The sequence below is a fragment of the Phyllobates terribilis genome, unplaced genomic scaffold, assembly GCF_046119375.1.
Source record: "Phyllobates terribilis strain yellow unplaced genomic scaffold, ASM4611937v1 Scaffold_11__3_contigs__length_659146591, whole genome shotgun sequence".
NCBI classification, from domain to species: Eukaryota; Metazoa; Chordata; class Amphibia; order Anura; family Dendrobatidae; genus Phyllobates; species Phyllobates terribilis.
The window spans coordinates 599,084,973-599,110,644 of record NW_027362771.1 but is presented as its reverse complement, the minus strand read 5'-3'; the positions used below and the strand labels follow the sequence as shown (position 1 = coordinate 599,110,644).

Below are 25,672 nucleotides of genomic sequence, written 5' to 3'. Positions count from 1 at the left end.
CCACTCTCCCTGCAGAGTCTGATGCTGAGGAGTGTGACCATATTCCCTCTCCCTGCAGAGTCTGATACTGAGGAGTGTGACTGGATCCCCTCTCCCTGCAGAGTCTGATGCTGAGGAGTGTGACCAGATTCCCTCTTCTGCAGAGTCTGATGCTGAGGAGTGACTGGATGCCCTCTCCCTGCACAGTCTGATGCTGAGGAGTGTGACCAGATTCCCTCTCCTGCAGAGTCTGATGCTGAGGAGTGACTGGATCCCCTCTCCCTGCAAAGTCTGATGCTGTGGAGTGTGACCAGATTCCCTCTCCTGCAGAGTCTGATGCTGAGGAGTGACTGGATCCCCTCTCCCTGCAGAGTCTGATGCTGAGGAGTGTGACTGGATCCCCTCTACCTGCAGAGTCTGATGCTGAGGAGTGTGACTGGATCCCCTCTCCCTGCAGAGTCTGATGCTGAGGAGTGACTGGATCCCCTCTCCCTGCAGAGACTGATGCTGAGGAGTGTGACTGGATCCCCTCTCCCTGCAGAGTCTGATGCTGAGGAGTGTGACCAGATCCCCTCTCCCTGCAGAGTCTGATGCTGAGGAGTGTGACCATATTCCCTCTCCCTGCAGAGTCTGATACTGAGGAGTGTGACGGGATTCCCTCTCCCTGCAGAGTCTGATGCTGAGGAGTGTGACTGGATCCCCTCTCCCTGCAGAGTCTGATGCTGAGGAGTGTTACCAGATTCCCTCTCCTGCAGAGTCTGATGCTGAGGAGGGACTGGATCCCCTCTCCCTGCACAGTCTGATGCTGAGGAGTGTGACTGGATTCCCTCTCCCTGCAGAGTCTGATGCTGAGGAGTGTGACCAGATTCCCTCTCCTGCAGAGTCTGATGCTGAGGAGTGACTGGATTCCCTCTCCCTGCAGAGTCTGATGCTGAGGAGTGACTGGATTCCCTCTCCGTGCAGAGTCTGATGCTGAGGAGTGTGATCAGATTCCCTCTCCCTGCAGAGTATGATGCTGAGGAGTGTGACTAGATTCCCTCTCCCTGCAGAGTCTGATGCTGAGGAGTGTGACTGGATCCCCTCTCCCTGCAGAGTCTGATGCTGAGGAGTGTGACTGGATCCCCTCTCCCTGCAGAGTCTGATGCTGAGGAGTGTGACTGGATCCCCTCTCCCTGCAGAGTCTGATGCTGAGGAGTGAATGGATTCCCTCTCCCTGCGGAGTCTGATGCTGAGGAGTGTGACTGGATCCCCTCTCCCCGCAGAGTCTGATGCTGAGGAGTGACTGGATCCCCTCTCCCTGCAGAGTCTGATGCTGAGGAGTGTGACTGGATTCCCTCTCCCTGCAGAGTCTGATGCTGAGGAGTGTGACTGGATTCCCTCTCCCTGCAGAGTCTGATGCTGAGGAGTGTGATCAGATTCCCTCTCCCTGCAGAGTCTGATGCTGAGGAGTGTGATCAGATTCCCTCTCCCTGCAGAGTCTGATGCTGAGGAGTGACTGGATCCCCTCTCCCTGCAGAGTCTGATGTTGAGGAGTGACTGGATCCCCTCTCCCTGCAGAGTCTGATGCTGAGGAGTGTGACCAGATTCCATCTCCCTGCAGAGTCTGATGCTGAGGAGTGACTGGATCCCCTCTCCCTGCAGAGTCTGATGCTGAGGAGTGTGACCATATTTCCTCTAACTGCAGAGTCTGATACTGAGGAGTGTGACCAGATTCCCTCCCCTGCAGAGTCTGATGCTGAGGAGTGTGACTGGATTTCCTCTCCCTGCAGAGTCTGATGCTGAGGAGTGTGACCAGATTCCCTCTCCTGCAGAGTCTGTTGCTGAGGAGTGACTGGATCACCTCTCCCTGCAGAGTGTGATGCTGAGGAGTGTGACTGGATCCCCTCTCCCTGCAGAGTGTGATGCTGAGGAGTGTGACTGGATCCCCTCTCCCTGCAGAGTCTGATGCTGAGGAGTGTGACTGGATCCCCTCTCCCTGCAGAGTCTGATGCTGAGGAGTGTGACCAGATTCCCTCTCCTGCAGAGTCTGATGCTGAGGAGTGACTGGATCCCCTCTCCCTGCAGAGTCTGATGCTGAGGAGTGTGACCAGATCCCCTCTCCCTGCAGAGTCTGATGCTGAGGAGTGTGACCAGATCCCCTCTCCCTGCAGAGTCTGATGCTGATGAGTGACTGGATCCCCTCTCCCTGCAGAGTCTGATGCTGAGGAATGTGACTGGATCCCCTCTCCCTGCAGAGTCTGATGCTGAAGAGTGTGACCATATTCCCTCTCCCTGCAGAGTCTGATGCTGAGGAGTGTGACTGGATCCCCTCTCCCTGCAGAGTCTGATGCTGAGGAGTGTGACTGGATCCCCTCTCCCTGCAGAGTCTGATGCTGAGGAGTGTGATCAGATTCCCTCTCCCTGCAGAGTCTGATGCTGAGGAGTGTGACTGGATTCCCTCCCCTGCAGAGTCTGATGCTGAGGAGTGTGACTGGATTCCCTCTCCTGCAGAGTCTGATACTGAGGAGTGTGACTGGATTCCCTCCCCTGCAGAGTCTGATGCTGAGGAGTGACTGGATCCCCTCTCCCTGCACAGTCTGATGCTGAGGAGTGTGATCAGATTCCCTCTCCCTGCAGGGTCTGATGCTGAGGAGTGTGACTGGATTCCCTCTCCCTGCAGAGTCTGATGCTGAGGAGTGTGACTGGATTCCCTCTCCCTGCAGAGTCTGTAGCTGAGGAGTGTGACTGGATTCCCTCTCCCTGCAGAGTCTGATGCTGAGGAGTGTGACTGGATCCCCTCTCCCTGCACAGTCTGATGCTGAGGAGTGTGATCAGATTCCCTCTCCCTGCAGAGTCTGATGCTGAGGAGTGTGACTGGATCACCTCTCCCTGCAGAGTCTGATGCTGAGGAGTGTGATCAGATTCCTTCTCCCTGCAGAGTCTGATGCTGAGGAGTGACTGGATTCCCTCTCCCTGCAGAGTCTGATGCTGAGGAGTGTGACTGGATCCCCTCTCCCTGCAGAGTCTGATGCTGAGGAGTGTGACTGGATCCCCTCTCCCTGTAGAGTCTGATGCTGAGGAGTGTGACTGGATCCACTCTCCCTGCAGAGTCTGATGCTGAGGAGTGTGACTGGATCCCCTCTCCCTGCAGAGTCTGATGCTGAGGAGTGTGACTGGATCCCCTCTCCCTGCAGAGTCTGATGCTGAGGAGTGTGACTGGATCCCCTCTCCCTGCACAGTCTGATGCTGAGGAGAGTGACTGGATCCCCTCTCCCTGCAGAGTCTGATGCTGAGGAGTGTGACTGGATTCCCTCTCCCTGCAGAGTCTGATGCTGAGGAGTGTGACTGGATCCCCTCTCCCTGCAGTCTGATGCTGATGAGTGTGACTGGATCCCCTCTCCCTGCAGAGTCTGATGCTGAGGAGTGACTGGATTCCCTCTCCCTGCAGAGTCTGATGCTGAGTGTGACTGGATCCCCTCTCCCTGCAGAGTCTGATGCTGAGGAGTGTGACTGGATCCCCTCTCCCTGCAGAGTCTGATGCTGAGGAGTGACTGGATCCCCTCTCCCTGCAGAGTCTGATGCTGAGGAGTGACTGGATTCCCTCTCCCTGCACAGTCTGATGCTAAGGAGTGTGACTGGATCCCCTCTCCCTGCAGAGTCTGATGCTGAGGAGTGTGATCAGATTCCCTCTCCCTGCAGAGTCTGATGCTGAGGAGTGTGACTAGATTCCCTCTCCCTGCAGAGTCTGATGCTGAGGAGTGTGACTGGATCCCCTCTCCCTGCAGAGTCTGATGCTGAGGAGTGTGACTGGATCCCCTCTCCCTGCAGAGTCTGATGCTGAGGAGTGTGACTGGATCCCCTCTCCCTGCAGAGTCTGATGCTGAGGAGTGACTGGATTCCCTCTCCCTGCGGAGTCTGATGCTGAGGAGTGTGACTGGATCCCCTCTCCCCGCAGAGTCTGATGCTGAGGAGTGACTGGATCCCCTCTCCCTGCAGAGTCTGATGCTGAGGAGTGTGACTGGATTCCCTCTCCCTGCAGAGTCTGATGCTGAGGAGTGTGACTGGATTCCCTCTCCCTGCAGAGTCTGATGCTGAGGAGTGTGATCAGATTCCCTCTCCCTGCAGAGTCTGATGCTGAGGAGTGTGATCAGATTCCCTCTCCCTGCAGAGTCTGATGCTGAGGAGTGACTGTATCCCCTCTCCCTGCAGAGTCTGATGTTGAGGAGTGACTGGATCCCCTCTCCCTGCAGAGTCTGATGCTGAGGAGTGTGACCAGATTCCATCTCCCTGCAGAGTCTGATGCTGAGGAGTGACTGGATCCCCTCTCCCTGCAGAGTCTGATGCTGAGGAGTGTGACCATATTTCCTCTAACTGCAGAGTCTGATACTGAGGAGTGTGACCAGATTCCCTCCCCTGCAGAGTCTGATGCTGAGGAGTGTGACTGGATTCCCTCTCCCTGCAGAGTCTGATGCTGAGGAGTGTGACCAGATTCCCTCTCCTGCAGAGTCTGTTGCTGAGGAGTGACTGGATCACCTCTCCCTGCAGAGTCTGATGCTGAGGAGTGTGACTGGATCCCCTCTCCCTGCAGAGTCTGATGCTGAGGAGTGTGACTGGATCCCCTCTCCCTGCAGAGTCTGATGCTGAGGAGTGTGACTGGATCCCCTCTCCCTGCAGAGTCTGATGCTGAGGAGTGTGACCAGATTCCCTCTCCTGCAGAGTCTGATGCTGAGGAGTGACTGGATCCCCTCTCCCTGCAGAGTCTGATGCTGAGGAGTGTGACCAGATCCCCTCTCCCTGCAGAGTCTGATGCTGATGAGTGACTGGATCCCCTCTCCCTGCAGAGTCTGATGCTGAGGAATGTGACTGGATCCCCTCTCCCTGCAGAGTCTGATGCTGAAGAGTGTGACCAGATCCCCTCTCCCTGCAGAGTCTGATGCTGAGGAGTGTGACCATATTCCCTCTCCCTGCAGAGTCTGACACTGAGGAGTGTGACTGGATTCCCTCTCCCTGCAGAGTCTGATGCTGAGGAGTGTGACTGGATTCCCTCTCCCTGCAGAGTCTGATGCTGAGGAGTGTGACCAGATTCCCTCTCCTGCAGAGTCTGATGATGAGGAGTGACTGGATCCCCTCTCCCTGCACAGTCTGATGCTGAGGAGTGTGACTGGATCCCCTCTCCCTGCAGAGTCTGATGCTGAGGAGTGTGACCCGATTCCCTCTCCTGCAGAGTCTGATGCTGAGGAGTGACTGGATCCCCTCTCCCTGCAGAGTCTGATGCTGAGGAGTGACTGGATCCCCTCTCCCTGCAGAGTCTGATGCTGAGGAGTGACTGGATTCCCTCTCCCTGCAGAGTCTGATGCTGAGGAGTGTGACTGGATTCCCTCTCCCTGCAGAGTCTGATGCTGAGGAGTGTGACTGGATTCCCTCTCCCTGCAGAGTCTGATGCTGAGGAGTGTGATCAGATTCCCTCTCCCTGCAGAGTCTGATGCTGAGGAGTGTGATCAGATTCCCTCTCCCTGCAGAGTCTGATGCTGAGGAGTGACTGGATCCCCTCTCCCTGCAGAGTCTGATGTTGAGGAGTGACTGGATCCCCTCTCCCTGCAGAGTCTGATGCTGAGGAGTGTGACCAGATTCCCTCTCCCTGCAGAGTCTGATGCTGAGGAGTGACTGGATCCCCTCTCCCTGCAGAGTCTGATGCTGAGGAGTGTGACCATATTTCCTCTAACTGCAGAGTCTGATACTGAGGAGTGTGACCAGATTCCCGCCCCTGCAGAGTCTGATGCTGAGGAGTGTGACTGGATTCCCTCTCCCTGCAGAGTCTGATGCTGAGGAGTGTGACCAGATTCCCTCTCCTGCAGAGTCTGTTGCTGAGGAGTGACTGGATCCCCTCTCCCTGCAGAGTCTGATGCTGAGGAGTGTGACTGGATCCCCTCTCCCTGCAGAGTGTGATGCTGAGGAGTGTGACTGGATCCCCTCTCCCTGCAGAGTCTGATGCTGAGGAGTGTGACTGGATCCCCTCTCCCTGCAGAGTCTGATGCTGAGGAGTGTGACCAGATTCCCTCTCCTGCAGAGTCTGATGCTGAGGAGTGACTGGATCTCCTCTCCCTGCAGAGTCTGATGCTGAGGAGTGTGACCAGATCCCCTCTCCCTGCAGAGTCTGATGCTGAGGAGTGACTGGATCCCCTCTCCCTGCAGAGTCTGATGCTGAGGAGTGTGACTGGATCCCCTCTCCCTGCAGAGTCTGATGCTGAAGAGTGTGACCAGATCCCCTCTCCCTGCAGAGTCTGATGCTGAGGAGTGTGACCATATTCCCTCTCCCTGCAGAGTCTGACACTGAGGAGTGTGACTGGATTCCCTCTCCCTGCAGAGTCTGATGCTGAGGAGTGTGACTGGATTCCCTCTCCCTGCAGAGTCTGATGCTGAGGAGTGTGACCAGATTCCCTCTCCTGCAGAGTCTGATGATGAGGAGTGACTGGATCCCCTCTCCCTGCACAGTCTGATGCTGAGGAGTGTGACTGGATCCCCTCTCCCTGCAGAGTCTGATGCTGAGGAGTGTGACCCGATTCCCTCTCCTGCAGAGTCTGATGCTGAGGAGTGACTGGATCCCCTCTCCCTGCAGAGTCTGATGCTGAGGAGTGTGACTGGATTCCCTCTCCCTGCAGAGTCTGATGCTGAGGAGTGTGACTGGATTCCCTCTCCCTGCAGAGTCTGATGCTGAGGAGTGTGACTGGATCCCCTCTCCCTGCAGAGTCTGATGCTGATGAGTGTGACTGGATCCCCTCTCCCTGCAGAGTCTGATGCTGAGGAGTGACTGGATTCCCTCTCCCTGCAGAGTCTGATGCTGAGTGTGACTGGATCCCCTCTCCCTGCAGAGTCTGATGCTGAGGAGTGTGACTGGATCCCCTCTCCCTGCAGAGTCTGATGCTGAGGAGTGACTGGATCCCCTCTCCCTGCAGAGTCTGATGCTGAGGAGTGACTGGATTCCCTCTCCCTGCACAGTCTGATGCTAAGGAGTGTGACTGGATCCCCTCTCCCTGCAGAGTCTGATGCTGAGGAGTGTGATCAGATTCCCTCTCCCTGCAGAGTCTGATGCTGAGGAGTGTGACTAGATTCCCTCTCCCTGCAGAGTCTGATGCTGAGGAGTGTGACTGGATCCCCTCTCCCTGCAGAGTCTGATGCTGAGGAGTGTGACTGGATCCCCTCTCCCTGCAGAGTCTGATGCTGAGGAGTGTGACTGGATCCCCTCTCCCTGCAGAGTCTGATGCTGAGGAGTGACTGGATTCCCTCTCACTGCGGAGTCTGATGCTGAGGAGTGTGACTGGATCCCCTCTCCCCGCAGAGTCTGATGCTGAGGAGTGACTGGATCCCCTCTCCCTGCAGAGTCTGATGCTGAGGAGTGTGACTGGATTCCCTCTCCCTGCAGAGTCTGATGCTGAGGAGTGTGACTGGATTCCCTCTCCCTGCAGAGTCTGATGCTGAGGAGTGTGATCAGATTCCCTCTCCCTGCAGAGTCTGATGCTGAGGAGTGTGATCAGATTCCCTCTCCCTGCAGAGTCTGATGCTGAGGAGTGACTGGATCCCCTCTCCCTGCAGAGTCTGATGTTGAGGAGTGACTGGATCCCCTCTCCCTGCAGAGTCTGATGCTGAGGAGTGTGACCAGATTCCCTCTCCCTGCAGAGTCTGATGCTGAGGAGTGACTGGATCCCCTCTCCCTGCAGAGTCTGATGCTGAGGAGTGTGACCATATTTCCTCTAACTGCAGAGTCTGATACTGAGGAGTGTGACCAGATTCCCTCCCCTGCAGAGTCTGATGCTGAGGAGTGTGACTGGATTCCCTCTCCCTGCAGAGTCTGATGCTGAGGAGTGTGACCAGATTCCCTCTCCTGCAGAGTCTGTTGCTGAGGAGTGACTGGATCACCTCTCCCTGCAGAGTCTGATGCTGAGGAGTGTGACTGGATCCCCTCTCCCTGCAGAGTGTGATGCTGAGGAGTGTGACTGGATCCCCTCTCCCTGCAGAGTCTGATGCTGAGGAGTGTGACTGGATTCCCTCTCCCTGCAGAGTCTGATACTGAGGAGTGACTGGATCCCCTCTCCCTGCAGAGTCTGATGCTGAGGAGTGTGACTGGATCCCCTCTCCCTGCAGAGTCTGATGCTGAGGAGCGTGACCAGATTCCCTCTCCCTGCAGAGTATGATGCTGAGGAGTGTGACTGGATTCCCTCTCCCTGCAGAGTCTGATGCTGAGGAGTGTGACTGGATCCCCTCTCCCTGCAGAGTCTGATGTTGAGGAGTGACTGGATCCCCTCTCCCTGCAGAGTCTGATGCTGAGGAGTGACTGGATCCCCTTTCCCTGCAGAGTCTGATGTTGAGGAGTGACTGGATCCCCTCTCCCTGCAGAGTCTGATGCTGAGGAGTGTGACTGGATTCCCTCTCCCTGCAGTCTGATACTGAGGAGTGACTGGATCCCCTCTCCCTGCAGAGTCTGATGCTGAGGAGTGTGACTGGATCCCCTCTCCCTGCAGAGTCTGATGCTGAGGAGTGTGACCAGATTCCCTCCCCTGCAGAGTCTGATGCTGAGGAGTGTGACTGGATCCTCTCTCCCTGTAGAGTCTGATGCTGAGGAGTGTGACTGGATTCCCTCTCCCTGCAGAGTCTGATGCTGAGGAGTGTGACTGGATCCCCTCTCCCTGCAGAGTCTGATGCTGAGGAGTGTGACTGGATCCCCTCTCCCTGCAGAGTCTAATGCTGAGGAGTGACTGGATTCCCTCTCCCTGCAGAGTCTGATGCTGAGGAGTGTGACTGGATCCCCTCTCCCCGCAGAGTCTGATGCTGAGGAGTGACTGGATCCCCTCTCCCTGCAGAGTCTGATGCTGAGGAGTGTGACTAGATTCCCTCTCCCTGCAGAGTCTGATGCTGAGGAGTGTGACTGGATCCCCTCTCCCTGCAGAGTCTGATGCTGAGGAGTGACTGGATCCCCTCTCCCTGCAGAGTCTGATGCTGAGGAGTGTGATCAGATTCCCTCTCCCTGCAGAGTCTGACGCTGAGGAGTGTGACTGGATCCCCTCTCCCTGCAGAGTCTGATGTTGAGGAGTGACTGGATCCCCTCTCCCTGCAGAGTCTGATGCTGAGGAGTGTGACTGGATTCCCTCTCCCTGCAGAGTCTGATACTGAGGAGTGACTGGATCCCCTCTCCCTGCAGAGTCTGATGCTGAGGAGTGTGACTGGATCCCCTCTCCCTGCAGAGTCTGATGCTGAGGAGCGTGACCAGATTCCCTCTCCCTGCAGTCTGATGCTGAGGAGTGTGACTGGATTCCCTCTTCCTGCAGAGTCTGATGCTGAGGAGTGTGACTGGATCCCCTCTCCCTGCAGAGTCTGATGTTGAGGAGTGACTGGATCCCCTCTCCCTGCAGAGTCTGATGCTGAGGAGTGACTGGATCCCCTTTCCCTGCAGAGTCTGATGTTGAGGAGTGACTGGATCCCCTCTCCCTGCAGAGTCTGATGCTGAGGAGTGTGACTGGATTCCCTCTCCCTGCAGAGTCTGATACTGAGGAGTGACTGGATCCCCTCTCCCTGCAGAGTCTGATGCTGAGGAGTGTGACTGGATCCCCTCTCCCTGCAGAGTCTGATGCTGAGGAGTGTGACCAGATTCCCTCTCCCTGCAGAGTCTGATGCTGAGGAGTGTGACTGGATCCTCTCTCCCTGTAGAGTCTGATGCTGAGGAGTGACTGGATCCCCTCTCCCTGCAGAGTCTGATGCTGAGGAGTGTGACCAGATTCCCTCTCCCTGCAGAGTCTGATGCTGAGGAGTGTGACTGGATCCTCTCTCCCTGTAGAGTCTGATGCTGAGGAGTGACTGGATCCCCTCTCCCTGCAGAGTCTGATGCTGAGGAGTGTGACCAGATTCCCTCTCCCTGCAGAGTCTGATGCTGAGGAGTGTGACTGGATTCCCTCTCCCTGCAGAGTCTGATGCTGAGGAGTGTGACTGGATCCCCTCTCCCTGCACAGTGTGATGCTGAGGAGTGTGACTGGATAACCTCTCCCTGCAGAGTCTGATGCTGAGGAGTGTGACTGGATCCCCTCTCCCTACAGAGTGTGATACTGAGGAGTGTGACTGGATTCCCTCTCCCTGCAGAGTCTGATGCTGAGGAGTGTGACTGGATCCCCTCTCCCTGCAGAGTCTGATGCTGAGGAGTGTGACCAGATTCCCTCTCCTGCAGAGTCTGATGCTGAGGAGTGACTGGATCCCCTCTCCCTGCAGAGTCTGATGCTGAGGAGTGTGACTGGATCCCCTCTCCCTGCAGAGTCTGATACTGAGGAGTGTGACTGGATCCCCTCTCCCTGCAGAGTCTGATGCTGAGGAGTGACTGGATCCCCTCTCCCTGCAGAGTCTGATGCTGAGGAGTGTGACTGGATCCCCTCTCCCTGCAGAGTCTGATGCTGAGGAGTGTGACCAGATCCCCTCTCCCTGCAGAGTCTGATGCTGAGGAGTGACTGGATCCACTCTCCCTGCAGAGTCTGATGCTGAGGAGTGTGACCATATTCCCTCTCCCTGCAGAGTCTGATACTGAGGAGTGTGACTGGATCCCCTCTCCCTGCAGAGTCTGATGCTGAGGAGTGTGACCAGATTCCCTCTTCTGCAGAGTCTGATGCTGAGGAGTGACTGGATGCCCTCTCCCTGCACAGTCTGATGCTGAGGAGTGTGACCAGATTCCCTCTCCTGCAGAGTCTGATGCTGAGGAGTGACTGGATCCCCTCTCCCTGCAAAGTCTGATGCTGTGGAGTGTGACCAGATTCCCTCTCCTGCAGAGTCTGATGCTGAGGAGTGACTGGATCCCCTCTCCCTGCAGAGTCTGATGCTGAGGAGTGTGACTGGATCCCCTCTACCTGCAGAGTCTGATGCTGAGGAGTGTGACTGGATCCCCTCTCCCTGCAGAGTCTGATGCTGAGGAGTGACTGGATCCCCTCTCCCTGCAGAGACTGATGCTGAGGAGTGTGACTGGATCCCCTCTCCCTGCAGAGTCTGATGCTGAGGAGTGTGACCAGATCCCCTCTCCCTGCAGAGTCTGATGCTGAGGAGTGTGACCATATTCCCTCTCCCTGCAGAGTCTGATACTGAGGAGTGTGACGGGATTCCCTCTCCCTGCAGAGTCTGATGCTGAGGAGTGTGACTGGATCCCCTCTCCCTGCAGAGTCTGATGCTGAGGAGTGTTACCAGATTCCCTCTCCTGCAGAGTCTGATGCTGAGGAGGGACTGGATCCCCTCTCCCTGCACAGTCTGATGCTGAGGAGTGTGACTGGATTCCCTCTCCCTGCAGAGTCTGATGCTGAGGAGTGTGACCAGATTCCCTCTCCTGCAGAGTCTGATGCTGAGGAGTGACTGGATTCCCTCTCCCTGCAGAGTCTGATGCTGAGGAGTGACTGGATCCCCTCTCCCTGCAGAGTCTGATGCTGAGGAGTGACTGGATTCCCTCTCCCTGCAGAGTCTGATGCTGAGGAGTGTGACTGGATTCCCTCTCCCTGCAGAGTCTGATACTGAGGAGTGACTGGATCCTCTCTCCCTGTAGAGTCTGATGCTGAGGAGTGTGACTGGATTCCCTCTCCCTGCAGAGTCTGATACTGAGGAGTGACTGGATCCCCTCTCCCTGCAGTCTGATGCTGAGGAGTGACTGGATCTCCTCTCCCTGCAGAGTCTGATGCTGAGGAGTGTGACTGGATCCCCTCTCCCTGTAGAGTCTGATGCTGAGGAGTGTGACCAGATTCCCTCCCCTGCAGAGTCTAATGCTGAGGAGTGTGACTGGATTCCCTCTCCCTGCAGAGTCTGATGCTGAGGAGTGTGACCAGATTCCCTCTCCTGCAGAGTCTGATGCTCAGGAGTGACTGGATCCCCTCTCCCTGCAGAGTCTGATGCTGAGGAGTGTGACTGGATCCCCTCTCCCTGCAGAGTGTGATGCTGAGGAGTGTGACTGGATTCCCTCTCCCTGCAGAGTCTGATGCTGAGGAGTGTGACTGGATCCCCTCTCCCTGCAGAGTCTGATGCGGAGGAGTGTGACCAGATTCCCTCTCCTGCAGAGTCTGATGCTGAGGAGTGACTGGATCCCCTCTCTCTGCAGAGGCTGATGCTGAGGAGTGTGACTGGATCCCCTCTCCCTGCAGAGTCTGATACTGAGGAGTGTGACTGGATCCCCTCTCCCTGCAGAGTCTGATGCTGAGGAGTGTGACTGGATCCCCTCTCCCTGCAGAGTCTGATGCTGAGGAGTGTGACCAGATCCCCTCTCCCTGCAGAGTCTGATGCTGAGGAGTGTGACTGGATCCTCTCTCCCTGTAGAGTCTGATGCTGAGGAGTGACTGGATCCCCTCTCCCTGCAGAGTCTGATGCTGAGGAGTGTGACCAGATTCCCTCTCCCTGCAGAGTCTGATGCTGAGGAGTGTGACTGGATTCCCTCTCCCTGCAGAGTCTGATGCTGAGGAGTGTGACTGGATCCCCTCTCCCTGCACAGTGTGATGCTGAGGAGTGTGACTGGATAACCTCTCCCTGCAGAGTCTGATGCTGAGGAGTGTGACTGGATCCCCTCTCCCTGCAGAGTGTGATACTGAGGAGTGTGACTGGATTCCCTCTCCCTGCAGAGTCTGATGCTGAGGAGTGTGACTGGATCCCCTCTCCCTGCAGAGTCTGATGCTGAGGAGTGTGACCAGATTCCCTCTCCTGCAGAGTCTGATGCTGAGGAGTGACTGGATCCCCTCTCCCTGCAGAGTCTGATGCTGAGGAGTGTGACTGGATCCCCTCTCCCTGCAGAGTCTGATACTGAGGAGTGTGACTGGATCCCCTCTCCCTGCAGAGTCTGATGCTGAGGAGTGACTGGATCCCCTCTCCCTGCAGAGTCTGATGCTGAGGAGTGTGACTGGATCCCCTCTCCCTGCAGAGTCTGATGCTGAGGAGTGTGACCAGATCCCCTCTCCCTGCAGAGTCTGATGCTGAGGAGTGACTGGATCCACTCTCCCTGCAGAGTCTGATGCTGAGGAGTGTGACCATATTCCCTCTCCCTGCAGAGTCTGATACTGAGGAGTGTGACTGGATCCCCTCTCCCTGCAGAGTCTGATGCTGAGGAGTGTGACCAGATTCCCTCTTCTGCAGAGTCTGATGCTGAGGAGTGACTGGATGCCCTCTCCCTGCACAGTCTGATGCTGAGGAGTGTGACCAGATTCCCTCTCCTGCAGAGTCTGATGCTGAGGAGTGACTGGATCCCCTCTCCCTGCAAAGTCTGATGCTGTGGAGTGTGACCAGATTCCCTCTCCTGCAGAGTCTGATGCTGAGGAGTGACTGGATCCCCTCTCCCTGCAGAGTCTGATGCTGAGGAGTGTGACTGGATCCCCTCTACCTGCAGAGTCTGATGCTGAGGAGTGTGACTGGATCCCCTCTCCCTGCAGAGTCTGATGCTGAGGAGTGACTGGATCCCCTCTCCCTGCAGAGACTGATGCTGAGGAGTGTGACTGGATCCCCTCTCCCTGCAGAGTCTGATGCTGAGGAGTGTGACCAGATCCCCTCTCCCTGCAGAGTCTGATGCTGAGGAGTGTGACCATATTCCCTCTCCCTGCAGAGTCTGATACTGAGGAGTGTGACGGGATTCCCTCTCCCTGCAGAGTCTGATGCTGAGGAGTGTGACTGGATCCCCTCTCCCTGCAGAGTCTGATGCTGAGGAGTGTTACCAGATTCCCTCTCCTGCAGAGTCTGATGCTGAGGAGGGACTGGATCACCTCTCCCTGCACAGTCTGATGCTGAGGAGTGTGACTGGATTCCCTCTCCCTGCAGAGTCTGATGCTGAGGAGTGTGACCAGATTCCCTCTCCTGCAGAGTCTGATGCTGAGGAGTGACTGGATTCCCTCTCCCTGCAGAGTCTGATGCTGAGGAGTGACTGGATCCCCTCTCCCTGCAGAGTCTGATGCTGAGGAGTGACTGGATTCCCTCTCCCTGCAGAGTCTGATGCTGAGGAGTGTGACTGGATTCCCTCTCCCTGCAGAGTCTGATACTGAGGAGTGACTGGATCCTCTCTCCCTGTAGAGTCTGATGCTGAGGAGTGTGACTGGATTCCCTCTCCCTGCAGAGTCTGATACTGAGGAGTGACTGGATCCCCTCTCCCTGCAGTCTGATGCTGAGGAGTGACTGGATCTCCTCTCCCTGCAGAGTCTGATGCTGAGGAGTGTGACTGGATCCCCTCTCCCTGTAGAGTCTGATGCTGAGGAGTGTGACCAGATTCCCTCCCCTGCAGAGTCTAATGCTGAGGAGTGTGACTGGATTCCCTCTCCCTGCAGAGTCTGATGCTGAGGAGTGTGACCAGATTCCCTCTCCTGCAGAGTCTGATGCTCAGGAGTGACTGGATCCCCTCTCCCTGCAGAGTCTGATGCTGAGGAGTGTGACTGGATCCCCTCTCCCTGCAGAGTGTGATGCTGAGGAGTGTGACTGGATTCCCTCTCCCTGCAGAGTCTGATGCTGAGGAGTGTGACTGGATCCCCTCTCCCTGCAGAGTCTGATGCGGAGGAGTGTGACCAGATTCCCTCTCCTGCAGAGTCTGATGCTGAGGAGTGACTGGATCCCCTCTCTCTGCAGAGGCTGATGCTGAGGAGTGTGACTGGATCCCCTCTCCCTGCAGAGTCTGATACTGAGGAGTGTGACTGGATCCCCTCTCCCTGCAGAGTCTGATGCTGAGGAGTGTGACTGGATCCCCTCTCCCTGCAGAGTCTGATGCTGAGGAGTGTGACCAGATCCCCTCTCCCTGCAGAGTCTGATGCTGAGGAGTGACTGGATCCCCTCTCCCTGCAGAGTCTGATGCTGAGGAGTGTGACTGGATCCCCTCTCCCTGCAGAGTCTGATGCTGAGGAGTGTGACCAGATCCCCTCTCCCTGCAGAGTCTGATGCTGAGGAGTGTGACCATATTCCCTCTCCCTGCAGAGTCTGATACTGAGGAGTGTGACTGGATTCCCTCTACCTGCAGAGTCTGATGCTGAGGAGTGTGACTGGATCCCCTCTCCCTGCAGAGTCTGATGCTGAGGAGTGTGACCAGATTCCCTCTCCTGCAGAGTCTGATGCTGAGGAGTGACTGGATGCCCTCTCCCTGCACAGTCTGATGCTGAGGAGTGTGACTGGATCCCCTCTCCCTGCATAGTCTGATGCTGAGGAGTGTGACTGGATCCCCTCTCCCTGCAGAGTCTGATGCTGAGGAGTGTGACCAGATTCCCTCTCCTGCAGAGTCTGATGCTGAGGAGTGACTGGATCCCCTCTCCCTGCAGAGTCTGATGCTGAGGAGTGTGACTGGATCCCCTCTCCCTGCAGAGTCTGATGCTGAGGAGTGTGACTGGATCCCCTCTCCCTGCAGAGTCTGATGCTGAGGAGTGTGACTGGATCCCCTCTCCCTGCACAGTCTGATGCTGAGGAGTGTGACTGGATCCCCTCTCCCTGCAGAGTCTGATGCTGAGGAGTGTGACCAGATTCCCTCTCCTGCAGAGTCTGATGCTGAGGAGTGACTGGATTCCCTCTCCCTGCAGAGTCTGATGCTGAGGAGTGACTGGATCCCCTCTCCCTGCAGAGTCTGATGCTGAGGAGTGACTGGATTCCCTCTCCCTGCAGAGTCTGATGCTGAGGAGTGTGACTGGATTCCCTCTCCCTGCAGAGTCTGATGCTGAGGAGTGACTGGATCCCCTCTCCCTGCAGAGTCTGATGCTGAGGAGTGACTGGATTCCCTCTCCCTGCAGAGTCTGATGCTGAGGAGTGTGACTGGATTCCCTCTCCCTGCAGAGTCTGATACTGAGGAGTGACTGGATCCTCTCTCCCTGCAGAGTCTGATGCTGAGGAGTGTGACTGGATCCCCTCTCCCTGCAGAGTCTGATGCTGAGGAGTGTGACTGGATCCCCTCTCCCTGCAGAGTCTGATGCTGAGGAGTGTGACTGGATCCCCTCTCCCTGCAGAGTCTGATGCTGAGGAGTGTGACCAGATTCCCTCTCCTGCAGAGTCTGATGCTGAGGAGTGACTGGATCCCCTCTCCCTGCACAGTCTGATGCTGAGGAGTATGACTGGATCCCCTCTCCCTGCAGAGTCTGATGCTGAGGAGTGTGACCAGATTCCCTCTCCTGCAGAGTCTGATGCTGAGGAGTGACTGGATTCCCTCTCCCTGCAGAGTCTGATGCTGAGGAGTGACTGGATCCCCTCTCCCTGCAGAGTCTGATGCTGAGGAGTGACTGGATTCCCTCTCCCTGCAGAGTCTGATGCTGAGGAGTGTGACTGGATTCCCTTTCCCTGCAGAGTCTGATACTGAGGAGTGACTGGATCCCCTCTCCCTGCAGTCTGATGCTGAGGAGTGACTGGATCCCCTCTCCCTGCAGAGTCTGATGCTGAGGAGTGTGACTGGATCCCCTCTCCCTGTAGAGTCTGATGCTGAGGAGTGTGACCAGATTCCCTCTCCTGCAGAGTCTGATGCTGAGGAGTGACTGGATTCCCTCTCCCTGCAGAGTCTGATGCTGAGGAGTGACTGGATCCCCTCTCCCTGCAGAGTCTGATGCTGAGGAGTGACTGGATTCCCTCTCCCTGCAGAGTCTGATGCTGAGGAGTGTGACTGGATTCCCTCTCCCTGCAGAGTCTGATGCTGAGGAGTGACTGGATTCCCTCTCCCTGCAGAGTCTGATGCTGAGGAGTGACTGGTTCCCCTCTCCCTGCAGAGTCTGATGCTGAGGAGTGACTGGATTCCCTCTCCCTGCAGAGTCTGATGCTGAGGAGTGTGACTGGATTCCCTCTCCCTGCAGAGTCTGATACTGAGGAGTGACTGGATCCTCTCTCCCTGCAGAGTCTGATGCTGAGGAGTGTGACTGGATCCCCTCTCCCTGCAGAGTCTGATGCTGAGGAGTGTGACTGGATCCCCTCTCCCTGCAGAGTCTGATGCTGAGGAGTGTGACCAGATTCCCTCTCCTGCAGAGTCTGATGCTGAGGAGTGACTGCATCCCCTCTCCCTGCACAGTCTGATGCTGAGGAGTGTGACTGGATCCCCTCTCCCTGCAGATTCTGATGCTGAGGAGTGTGACCAGATTCCCTCTCCTGCAGAGTCTGATGCTGAGGAGTGACTGGATTCCCTCTCCCTGCAGAGTCTGATGCTGAGGAGTGACTGGATCCCCTCTCCCTGCAGAGTCTGATGCTGAGGAGTGACTGGATTCCCTCTCCCTGCAAAGTCTGATGCTGAGGAGTGTGACTGGATTCCCTCTCCCTGCAGAGTCTGATACTGAGGAGTGACTGGATCCTCTCTCCCTGTAGAGTCTGATGCTGAGGAGTGACTGGATCCCCTCTCCCTGCAGAGTCTGATACTGAGGAGTGTGACTGGATTCCCTCTCCCTGCAGAGTCTGATGCTGAGGAGTGACTGGATTCCCTCTCCCTGCAGAGTCTGATGCTGAGGAGTGACTGGATTCCCTCTCCTTCCCCTCTCCTTCTTCTTTCTACACACTGAAGCACAGCCTGCGTGACTGAGTCGGTCTCCCAGTGCCCTCTTTGAGTGAGGCAGAGCAGATACTGCCCAGAGTAGTGCGCTTCCAGATCTGTCAGAAGCAGCAGCGCAGCCAGCTATGTGTAAGAACTGCACAGAATCTACAGAAGCAAAATGGTAGGGTTTTTTTTTTAATGAAGGCTATATAGATAGCTGCTTAATTTTGCATTTAGGGAAAACAATGTATGATAGAAAAAATATTGCCTCAAAAGTTGTACATAAAACTTTAGCTTTATCCCGCCATGGCAATTTTCCGTTTTTGCATTTTCATTTTTTCCTCCCTTTCTTCCAAGAGGCATAACTTTTTTATTTTCCTCATCATAGCCGTTTGGGGCTTGCTTTTTGCGGGACGAGTTGTACTTTTCTTGAATGACATTCATTTTACTATATGATGTACTGTAAAGCTGGAAAAAATTCCAAAATGCAAAGAAATTGAAAAAAAAAACCACGCAATTCAGCAATTTTTTGTTTTCACGTAGTTCATTGTCCATTGGCAAAATGATTCTCCAGTTCAGTGCGACTACAGAAATACCAAACATGCATAGAAATTTGTAAAATAAAAATTTTTAGCTTGTGTCGAAAATTTCCGACATATTTATTGATACCATTTGGGGTCAGATACAACATTTTTAGTTTTAATTGCTTCCTTTTGCCTTTTTTTTTTTTCTCGGTGTTGCGGTAACTGAAAATCTGTAATTGTAGCGTCTTGATTTTTTTCTGTTTACAGTGTTTACTAATAGGATTAATTAGTTTTATATTTTGATAGAACAGACTTTTATTGACATGGAGATACCAGCAGATCCAAGGCTGCCAAAGCAACCCATTAGTGCCGTGAGATCGCATCGCGGGGAACCAATGGGCACCAGGAGCGGCACTCGCCCTACAGAGCAAGTAGAAAGCTGCTGCCAGACTTCTCTGGCCAAGAGGAGCGACCACTGAAATCGCTCTGCCCCAGCATCATCTGTTGGGCGACCGATACACACCAGATGTTCATCTGGTCCTGCTCAAATCGTCGGGTTAAGCCAACTTTAAAGTGTATGGGGGCATTAAAGGGGTTGTCTGGCAATAACTTGTCAACTGGCGGGGGGTCCGACCGCTAGGACCCGCACTGATCGGCAGAAAAGGGCAGTGTTATTATCCCCTTCAAGTTGGGAGTGGCTAGATATTTTGTGTCTTTTCCCCATGCCTCTGCACTTACAGGTTTTCTTCATCAGCAGCAGATCGGTCTGACATTCCCAGTCCCGGAGCTGGGGGGCCGCGCTGTCCCACAGGCTGTCCACCAGGTACGCAGCGTGGTCATGTACCTGCCGACAGGTAAGTAAGACAGTTATCATTGGCCGCATTATACGCTTTCTTGGGGGGGGGGGGGTCTGTGTGACATGGCAGCTGCGGGGGCTCTCACCTCACTAGAAATGAAGAAATCAATCAGCAGGTGAAAGAAGGCTGTGTGGGCGCTGCGCCGATGGCTGTGCTCGGGGGATCGCTTCTCCGCACTAGTGTCCAATATCCTAATTATTATATAGAAAAAAAATGTAGAAAAGCTAAAACTACACAATACAGCCTGAATTAGGAGATCAGTGATCCAGCATTACTCACCCCCCCCCCCCCCCCAAAAAAAAATATGTGGAGGGGTGGGAGCTGGAGGGCTTGTAAAGCAGTGAGGGCGCTGCAGGCGGCACATCCCTGGCTGTCAGAGTAGCCCCCGGCACTAACCTTCGGTATAGAAAGTCTCCGGCTGCCGCTGCCACTGCTCGGTTGGTTGTGTACACCAAGGGTTGAATACTCTCACAATCTTCTTTGCTCAAAATGTTCTCCATATTCCTGCAGAAAAGACGGAAATCCGCATTCAAACGTCTGCTGTGTATAATACTTTGCAAAATTAAAAAACCCCTTTGGATATGTAAAGGGATTGGCCTGAGTCAGCAAGTTATCACGTATTCCTGGTCCACCAGTACTCTGCAGCGACACTACGGGTGACGGATGGATCAGTAGTCGCACTCGACCACACAGGGGCGCAATGGGCTACTATATCCCGATAAACAGTCTGTACTTGTTTCCCCCCCATTGTTAGTTTCCGTGTCTCACATGCCAATGAGGCCGATCAGGTGTATGGCTTCTGCGGAGACCTGAGGCTCTTTGTCCAGGGCCATGGCCACCATCCTGCTCTGTAAAAGGAGACTCCGGTCACACGAGAGCCCGGCTCTGGGACTTGCATGTTCACATAAGACCCATTACCTTAAATCTGCTGGTAAAGAGCTCCAACTTTCCAGCCCACTGGGGCACAATGTAGAGTCCGTGGAGGCTCCGCAGACACTGTAACCGCACATGTCCCTGCTGTGATAACACAGTAAGTACATCGTTACCATCAGGTCCTCACCACATCCACTCCCCTCCATCAGACCGTCACCTTGTCGTGCAGCATCCACCCCAGGTACTTCAGGTAGCTGTCGTTCAGGAAGTACTGGGGGTAGGTTGTTATCCAAGTGCCCAGCTCTTCGATACAGAGGACCCGCACATCCGGATGGGTGTCGCTGTGTAGGAACACGCAGAAATAAAAGTGAATGCCCATCATGTGACGATCCGTTTTTCAATAGTTTTGCTAGAGGTCCAGAGCTCTGACTTTCTGAGCTCCAAATACTCTGAATGGGCAGTGGGATACAGGACTGTGGGTATACGCTCCTCCTGGTGGGCTACATCCTGCTCACACACCAGGGAGCTCAGCTTCTAGTGTCCACAGGAGGCAGACACCACCTGTATCACATCTTCTGCACATTTTTTTCCCTTTTCACAGCACTGTAAATCCCTAAGGAAGCCATTTACTGCCGTCACCCATCCCCCATAGCTGCTGCCGCAGTGGAGTGTCAGTGTCCCCACTATCCATGCAATGCCACCAAAGGGATGACTGGGTGGCCAAAGACGTCGGATAGGTAAGGGCAATTCCCCCAATGTCCCACCTTAACCCTCCCATGGGACCCGATTAGGATCTGTCCCCGTGGGTCTCCCTCCTCTATATTTCCCTAGACCAGACCTGGGGTAAGTGCGGCCCGTGGGCCACATCCGGCCCTCTATCTGTTCCAGTTTGGCCTGCGGACCAAGACAGCCGAATGTCTGAAACAGTGGCCCACAGGCCGCACCCTGCCCTCCCCCGCCCGCTATCCCCATCCTGGGGATGCAGACAGCGATATATACATTGGTGGAGGAGGGGCTGCCGGCTCCATCTTCCACCAATCAGCGTGAGAGACAGCTGACGGGATGTCATCATTTCATCATGTCAGCTGTGCATCATCTCCGAGTCAGTGCCCCGGACACAGGAGCAGAAGCAGAGCGCCGGGGAAACAGGAGCGACGTATGTGTTGTTGTTTTTTTCATGTATATGGGGATGTTTGTATGCATATGGGAGGATATTTGGGGCCCATGCTGTATATGGGAGGCTATGTGGGGGCTCATGATTTTTATATAGCGTGTGCCTCCTATATACAGGAGGCTATGTGTGGGCTCATGCTATATATTGGAGGCTACGTGGGGTTCATGCTGTATATTGGAGGCTACGTGGGGTTCATGCTGTATATTGGAGGCTACGTGGGGTTCATGCTGTATATTGGAGGCTACGTGGGTCTCATGCTGCATATTGGAGGCTACGTGGGTCTCATGCTGTATATAAGGAGGCTATGTGGGCCTCATGCTGTATATAAGGAGGCTATGTGGGCCTCATGCTGTATATAAGGAGGCTATGTGGGTCTCACACTGAACATTGGAGTATGTATGGCAAATGTTATATATACAGTGGCTTGTGAAAGTATTCACCCGTGTTTTGCTACCTCACAACCTGGAATTTCCTGTTTTTTCGAGGGTTTGCATCAGTTCATGTAAAGAACATGCTGACAGCTGTGAACATTTGGCTTTCATTTTATTGTGAAGCAAACAACAAATAGGACAAAATAACTGAAAATCCCAGTGTGCATAACTAATCACCCCCCTAACGTCAGTACTTTGTAGAGCCTCCTTTTGGGGCAATTACAGCGGCAAGTCACTTTGGATAAGTCTATCAGCTTTATCAGTCTGCTCTGCCATCTCAATCACAAGGTCTCAACTATCTCAATCGCAAATTCCCAGGACCCGAGGGCACTTGTGTACATGCTCTGGTCCTTCTATAGCAGGGGCAGGGAACCTCCGGGCTGCGGGCCGTAGCGGCTATTTTCTCCAGCCCCCAGGCAGATTTACGGGGACCACAGTGCTTGGGCCAGCAAAATTCCGCCCACTGGCCCTTTGTCACTGACTGCATGTTACTGAACGCAGCGTAATAAAGGATTGTGTCATACGTCAGGACGCACTTTGTAGGTGTAGTCAGCATGCTCCAGTGCCACTGATGACAACAGCAGCAGAAGCCCCTCCAGTGATGTATATAGGTCCTCCAGCCTTTCCTGTGATGTATATAGGCCTACAGCCCCTCCTGAGAAGTATATAGGCCCCCAGCCCCTCCTGTGATGTATATAGGCTCACAGCCCCTCCTGTGATGCATATAGCCCCCCGGCACCTCCGGTGATGTATATAGGCCCCCATTCCCTCCTGTGATGTTCATTCCCCCTAGCCTCTCTGGTGATGTATGTGCCCCAGTGTACCCTACATGATGTATACAGGGGTCTCAGTGTCTCCTATGTGATGTATATACAGCAGTCTCGGTGTCTCCTATGTGATGTATACACAGCAGTCTCGGTGTCTCCTATGTGATGTATACAGCCGTCTCGGTGTCTCCTATGTGATGTATACAGCCGTCTCGGTGTCTCCTATGTGATGTATACACAGCAGTCTCGGTGTCTCCTATGTGATGTACACAGCAGTCTCGGTGTCTCCTATGTGATGTATACAGCAGTCTCGGTGTCTCCTACGTGATGTATACAGCAGTCTCGGTGTCTCCTATGTGATGTATATACAGCAGTCTCAGTGTCTCCTATGTGATGTATACAGCAGTTTCGGTGTCTCCTATGTGATGTATACAGCAGTCTCGGTGTCTCCTATGTGATGTATACAGCAGTCTCGGTGTCTCCTATGTGATGTATACAGCAGCCTCGGTGTCTCCTATGTGATGTATACAGCAGCCTCGGTGTCTGCTATGTGATGTATACAGCAGCCTCAGTGTCTCCTATGTGATGTATACAGCAGTCTCGGTGTCTCCTATGTGATGTATATACTGCAGATCTCCCACTGCTTCAGTTCTGTAAAGTCACCTGTGCCCCAGACCGACACAAATATGGAAAGCAGTTGCGAGTAACAACATCATCAATATCACCTAACATCACAGTCACACTAAAAATCAGCTTCACCATCACATATGAGGTGAGGTAATTAAATGTTTGACCAAATATAGCGGGATAAATTTCAAATTGATCATTTTGCACTTCCGAGTGATGCTATAAATATCCAAATGGCCACTAGCAGAAAAAAGGTTCCCCCACCCCTGCTCTACAGGCATAGTTCTCTGTTCTCTCTCATCAATCCTCTTCTTAACCAGCTCAAGGTGGAGGGTATTCTGGCGATCCCAATATCTCCGGTTTGGCCGGCCATAGTACTACCTTATCCAGCTTGTTGCAGATGCTCCATGGCCCCTTCCTCCTCATCATGACCTTCTTTCTCAAGTCTTCCGCTCCTCCCCACTTTGACTCAGCTACGTTACACGCTGTGCCTGTTGGAGCCGAGGTTCTGAAATCCAAGAGCTCTGAGCCGCAATATGCCAAGGTTTACCTGCCTACCTGGAGATCCTACTTTGGCTGGTTGGGAACAGAATGCCTTCCATCTACAATTCTAAGGCTCATCTTAATGTAGGCCTCAGCCTCACCTTTCTCAAGAGATTGTTTTTTGCCCTTTCCATATTCCTTCAGATAGGATCATCTAGAAACTAGCTCCTTCTGTTCTTCTAACAAGCATCCGGTGGAGTCTTGGGACCTTATCCTTCTTTCTGTGCTCTAGGCGTCTTCCTTTAAACCTCTCCCCAACATCTCGCCAAGGTTTATTCCATGGAAGGAGAAATTTCTAGTGGCCATCACCTCCATTCACAAGGTGTCAGAGCTCACTGTTCCCTTTCTTTCTTCCAGAGGTGGTCTCTGCTTTCCACAGCAATGAGAACATCATCCTCCCCTCGCTTTGTCCATCTCCAGATCATTCTCGGGAGCGTTCTCTCCACCGTCTGGATCTGGTCAGAGCCATTTCGGCCTATTTTTCAGTCTTGAAGCCTTCTAAATTTCATTTTATGAACCCTGATGGGCAATGCACCGACCTATGAGCTTCCAAGATGACCATTTCCAAATGTATCAGGTTGGCTATTGTGGAGGCCGACAAGGGCAAATATCTACCCTTTGAATTATAGCTCATTCAGTCGGAGCCTCCTGGGCGGTCTTTAGACAGTAAACTACACGTGCTGGTACCTGAGGAGAGAATATAGCCAACCAGGCGAAGCCAACACTTTTTTCTACCTAGTGTTGAGCCTCCTAGTGGCAAGGCGTATGCCCACGGTCCTGTGATCCCCAATATATTCAACCATAAAGAGATTTTACAGTAATTACAAAAATCTAATTATTAAAATTCTGTCTTCCTCAAGCCGCCAGTAGTGGGGGGTTAACTGTATACAAATGTCCATCAGCAGCAGAGCCGTCCAGACGGGACAGAAGGCCAGCCAGGCAATGGAGGGGGCTTCATTAAAAATGTGTCGCATCTCGTCTCCTATCAAATTTTATCTCTTATCTTGCGTGTCAGGTGGTCGCAGCAACACAAAAAGCTCATATGACATCATGACACCTGGTCATTAAGGTCCGACTAAAGTGGCGGGACGCCACCGTATTATTCAGATAATATCGTTCCTGCTGGATCTCCACTACTACATCCAAATTTCACCATTCCAAATATCGCTACTCACATCTGCTACATCCAAGCGGCACTACTCTAGTATTGCTACTCAGCTCTGCTACATCCGAGCGTCACTATTCCAGTACTGCTACTCAGTTCTGCTACATCGAAGCATCAGTACTCTACTATTGCTACTCAGCTCTGCTACATCTAAGTGTCACTACTCTAGTACTGCTACTCAGCTACGCTACATATAAGTGTCACTACTCTAGTATTGCTACTCAGCTCAGCTACATCCGAGCGTCACTATTCCAGTACTGCTACTCAGTTCTGCTACATCCAAGCATCAGTACTCTAGTATTGCTACTCAGCTCTGCTACATCTAAGTGTCACTACTCTAGTACTGCTACTCAGCTACGCTACATATAAGTGTCACTACTCTCGTACTGCTACTCAGCTACGCTACATCTAAGTGTCACGACTCTAGTACTGCTACTCAGCTCTGCTACATTTAAGCGTCACTACTCTCGTACTGCTACTCAGCTACGCTACATCTAAGTGTCTCGACTATAGTACTGCTACTCAGTTCTGCTACATCCAAGCATCAGTACTCTAGTATTGCTACTCAGCTCTGCTACATCTAAGCGTCACTACTCTAGTACTGCTACTCAGCTACGCTACATCTAAGTCTCACGACTCTAGTACTGCTACTCAGTTCTGCTACATCCAAGTATCACTGCTCTAGAACCACTTCTCAACTCTGCTACATCAAAGCGTCACTACTTCAGTAGTGCTGCTCAGCTCTACTACATCCAAGCATCACTACTCCAGTAGTGCTGCTCAGTTGTGCTACATCGAAGTGTCACGACTCTAGTACCGCTACTCAGTTCTGCTACAACCAAGTGTCACTGCTCTAGAACCACTTTTCAGCTCTACTACATCCAAGCATCACTACTCCAGTAGTGCTGCTCAGTTGTGCTACATTGAAGTGTCACGACTCTAGTACCGCTACTCAGTTCTGCTACAACCAAGTGTCACTGCTCTAGAACCACTTTTCAGCTCTACTACATCCAAGCGTCACTACTCCAGTAGTGCTGCTCAGCTCTGCTATAGTACACCTAAATCTCATTATTACAATATCACTGTTCGGCTCTGCAAAACAGTGTCACTACCCCAATACCGTTACTTACCTCTGCTACACCCATGCCTCAACTGTGGAATTATCGCTGCTCAGTTCTGCTAAATCTCACTATTACAATATCACTGCTTGGGACGCCCACATCCAAGTATCACTACCCCAGTATTACTGCTTGACCTCGCCACATCGAAGCCTCCACTACTTCATATCTACGTTAATACAGCTTCAC

General features: G+C 53.6%; 1 protein-coding gene across 1 annotated transcript in view; it reads right to left on the bottom strand.

The window, feature by feature from the left end:
• The window catches only part of STAG3 (STAG3 cohesin complex component), a 196,095-nt gene that overhangs the window by 131,206 nt on the left and 39,217 nt on the right, over nt 1–25,672 (bottom strand). The window contains exons 9-14 of the mRNA XM_073654796.1: nt 19,876–19,999; nt 19,704–19,802; nt 19,554–19,633; nt 19,182–19,289; nt 18,871–18,976; nt 18,667–18,772 (exon numbers count right to left, since the gene is read on the bottom strand). Coding sequence (XP_073510897.1) covers nt 18,667–18,772; nt 18,871–18,976; nt 19,182–19,289; nt 19,554–19,633; nt 19,704–19,802; nt 19,876–19,999 — 623 coding nt within the window. The remainder of the gene's footprint in view (nt 1–18,666; nt 18,773–18,870; nt 18,977–19,181; nt 19,290–19,553; nt 19,634–19,703; nt 19,803–19,875; nt 20,000–25,672) is intronic.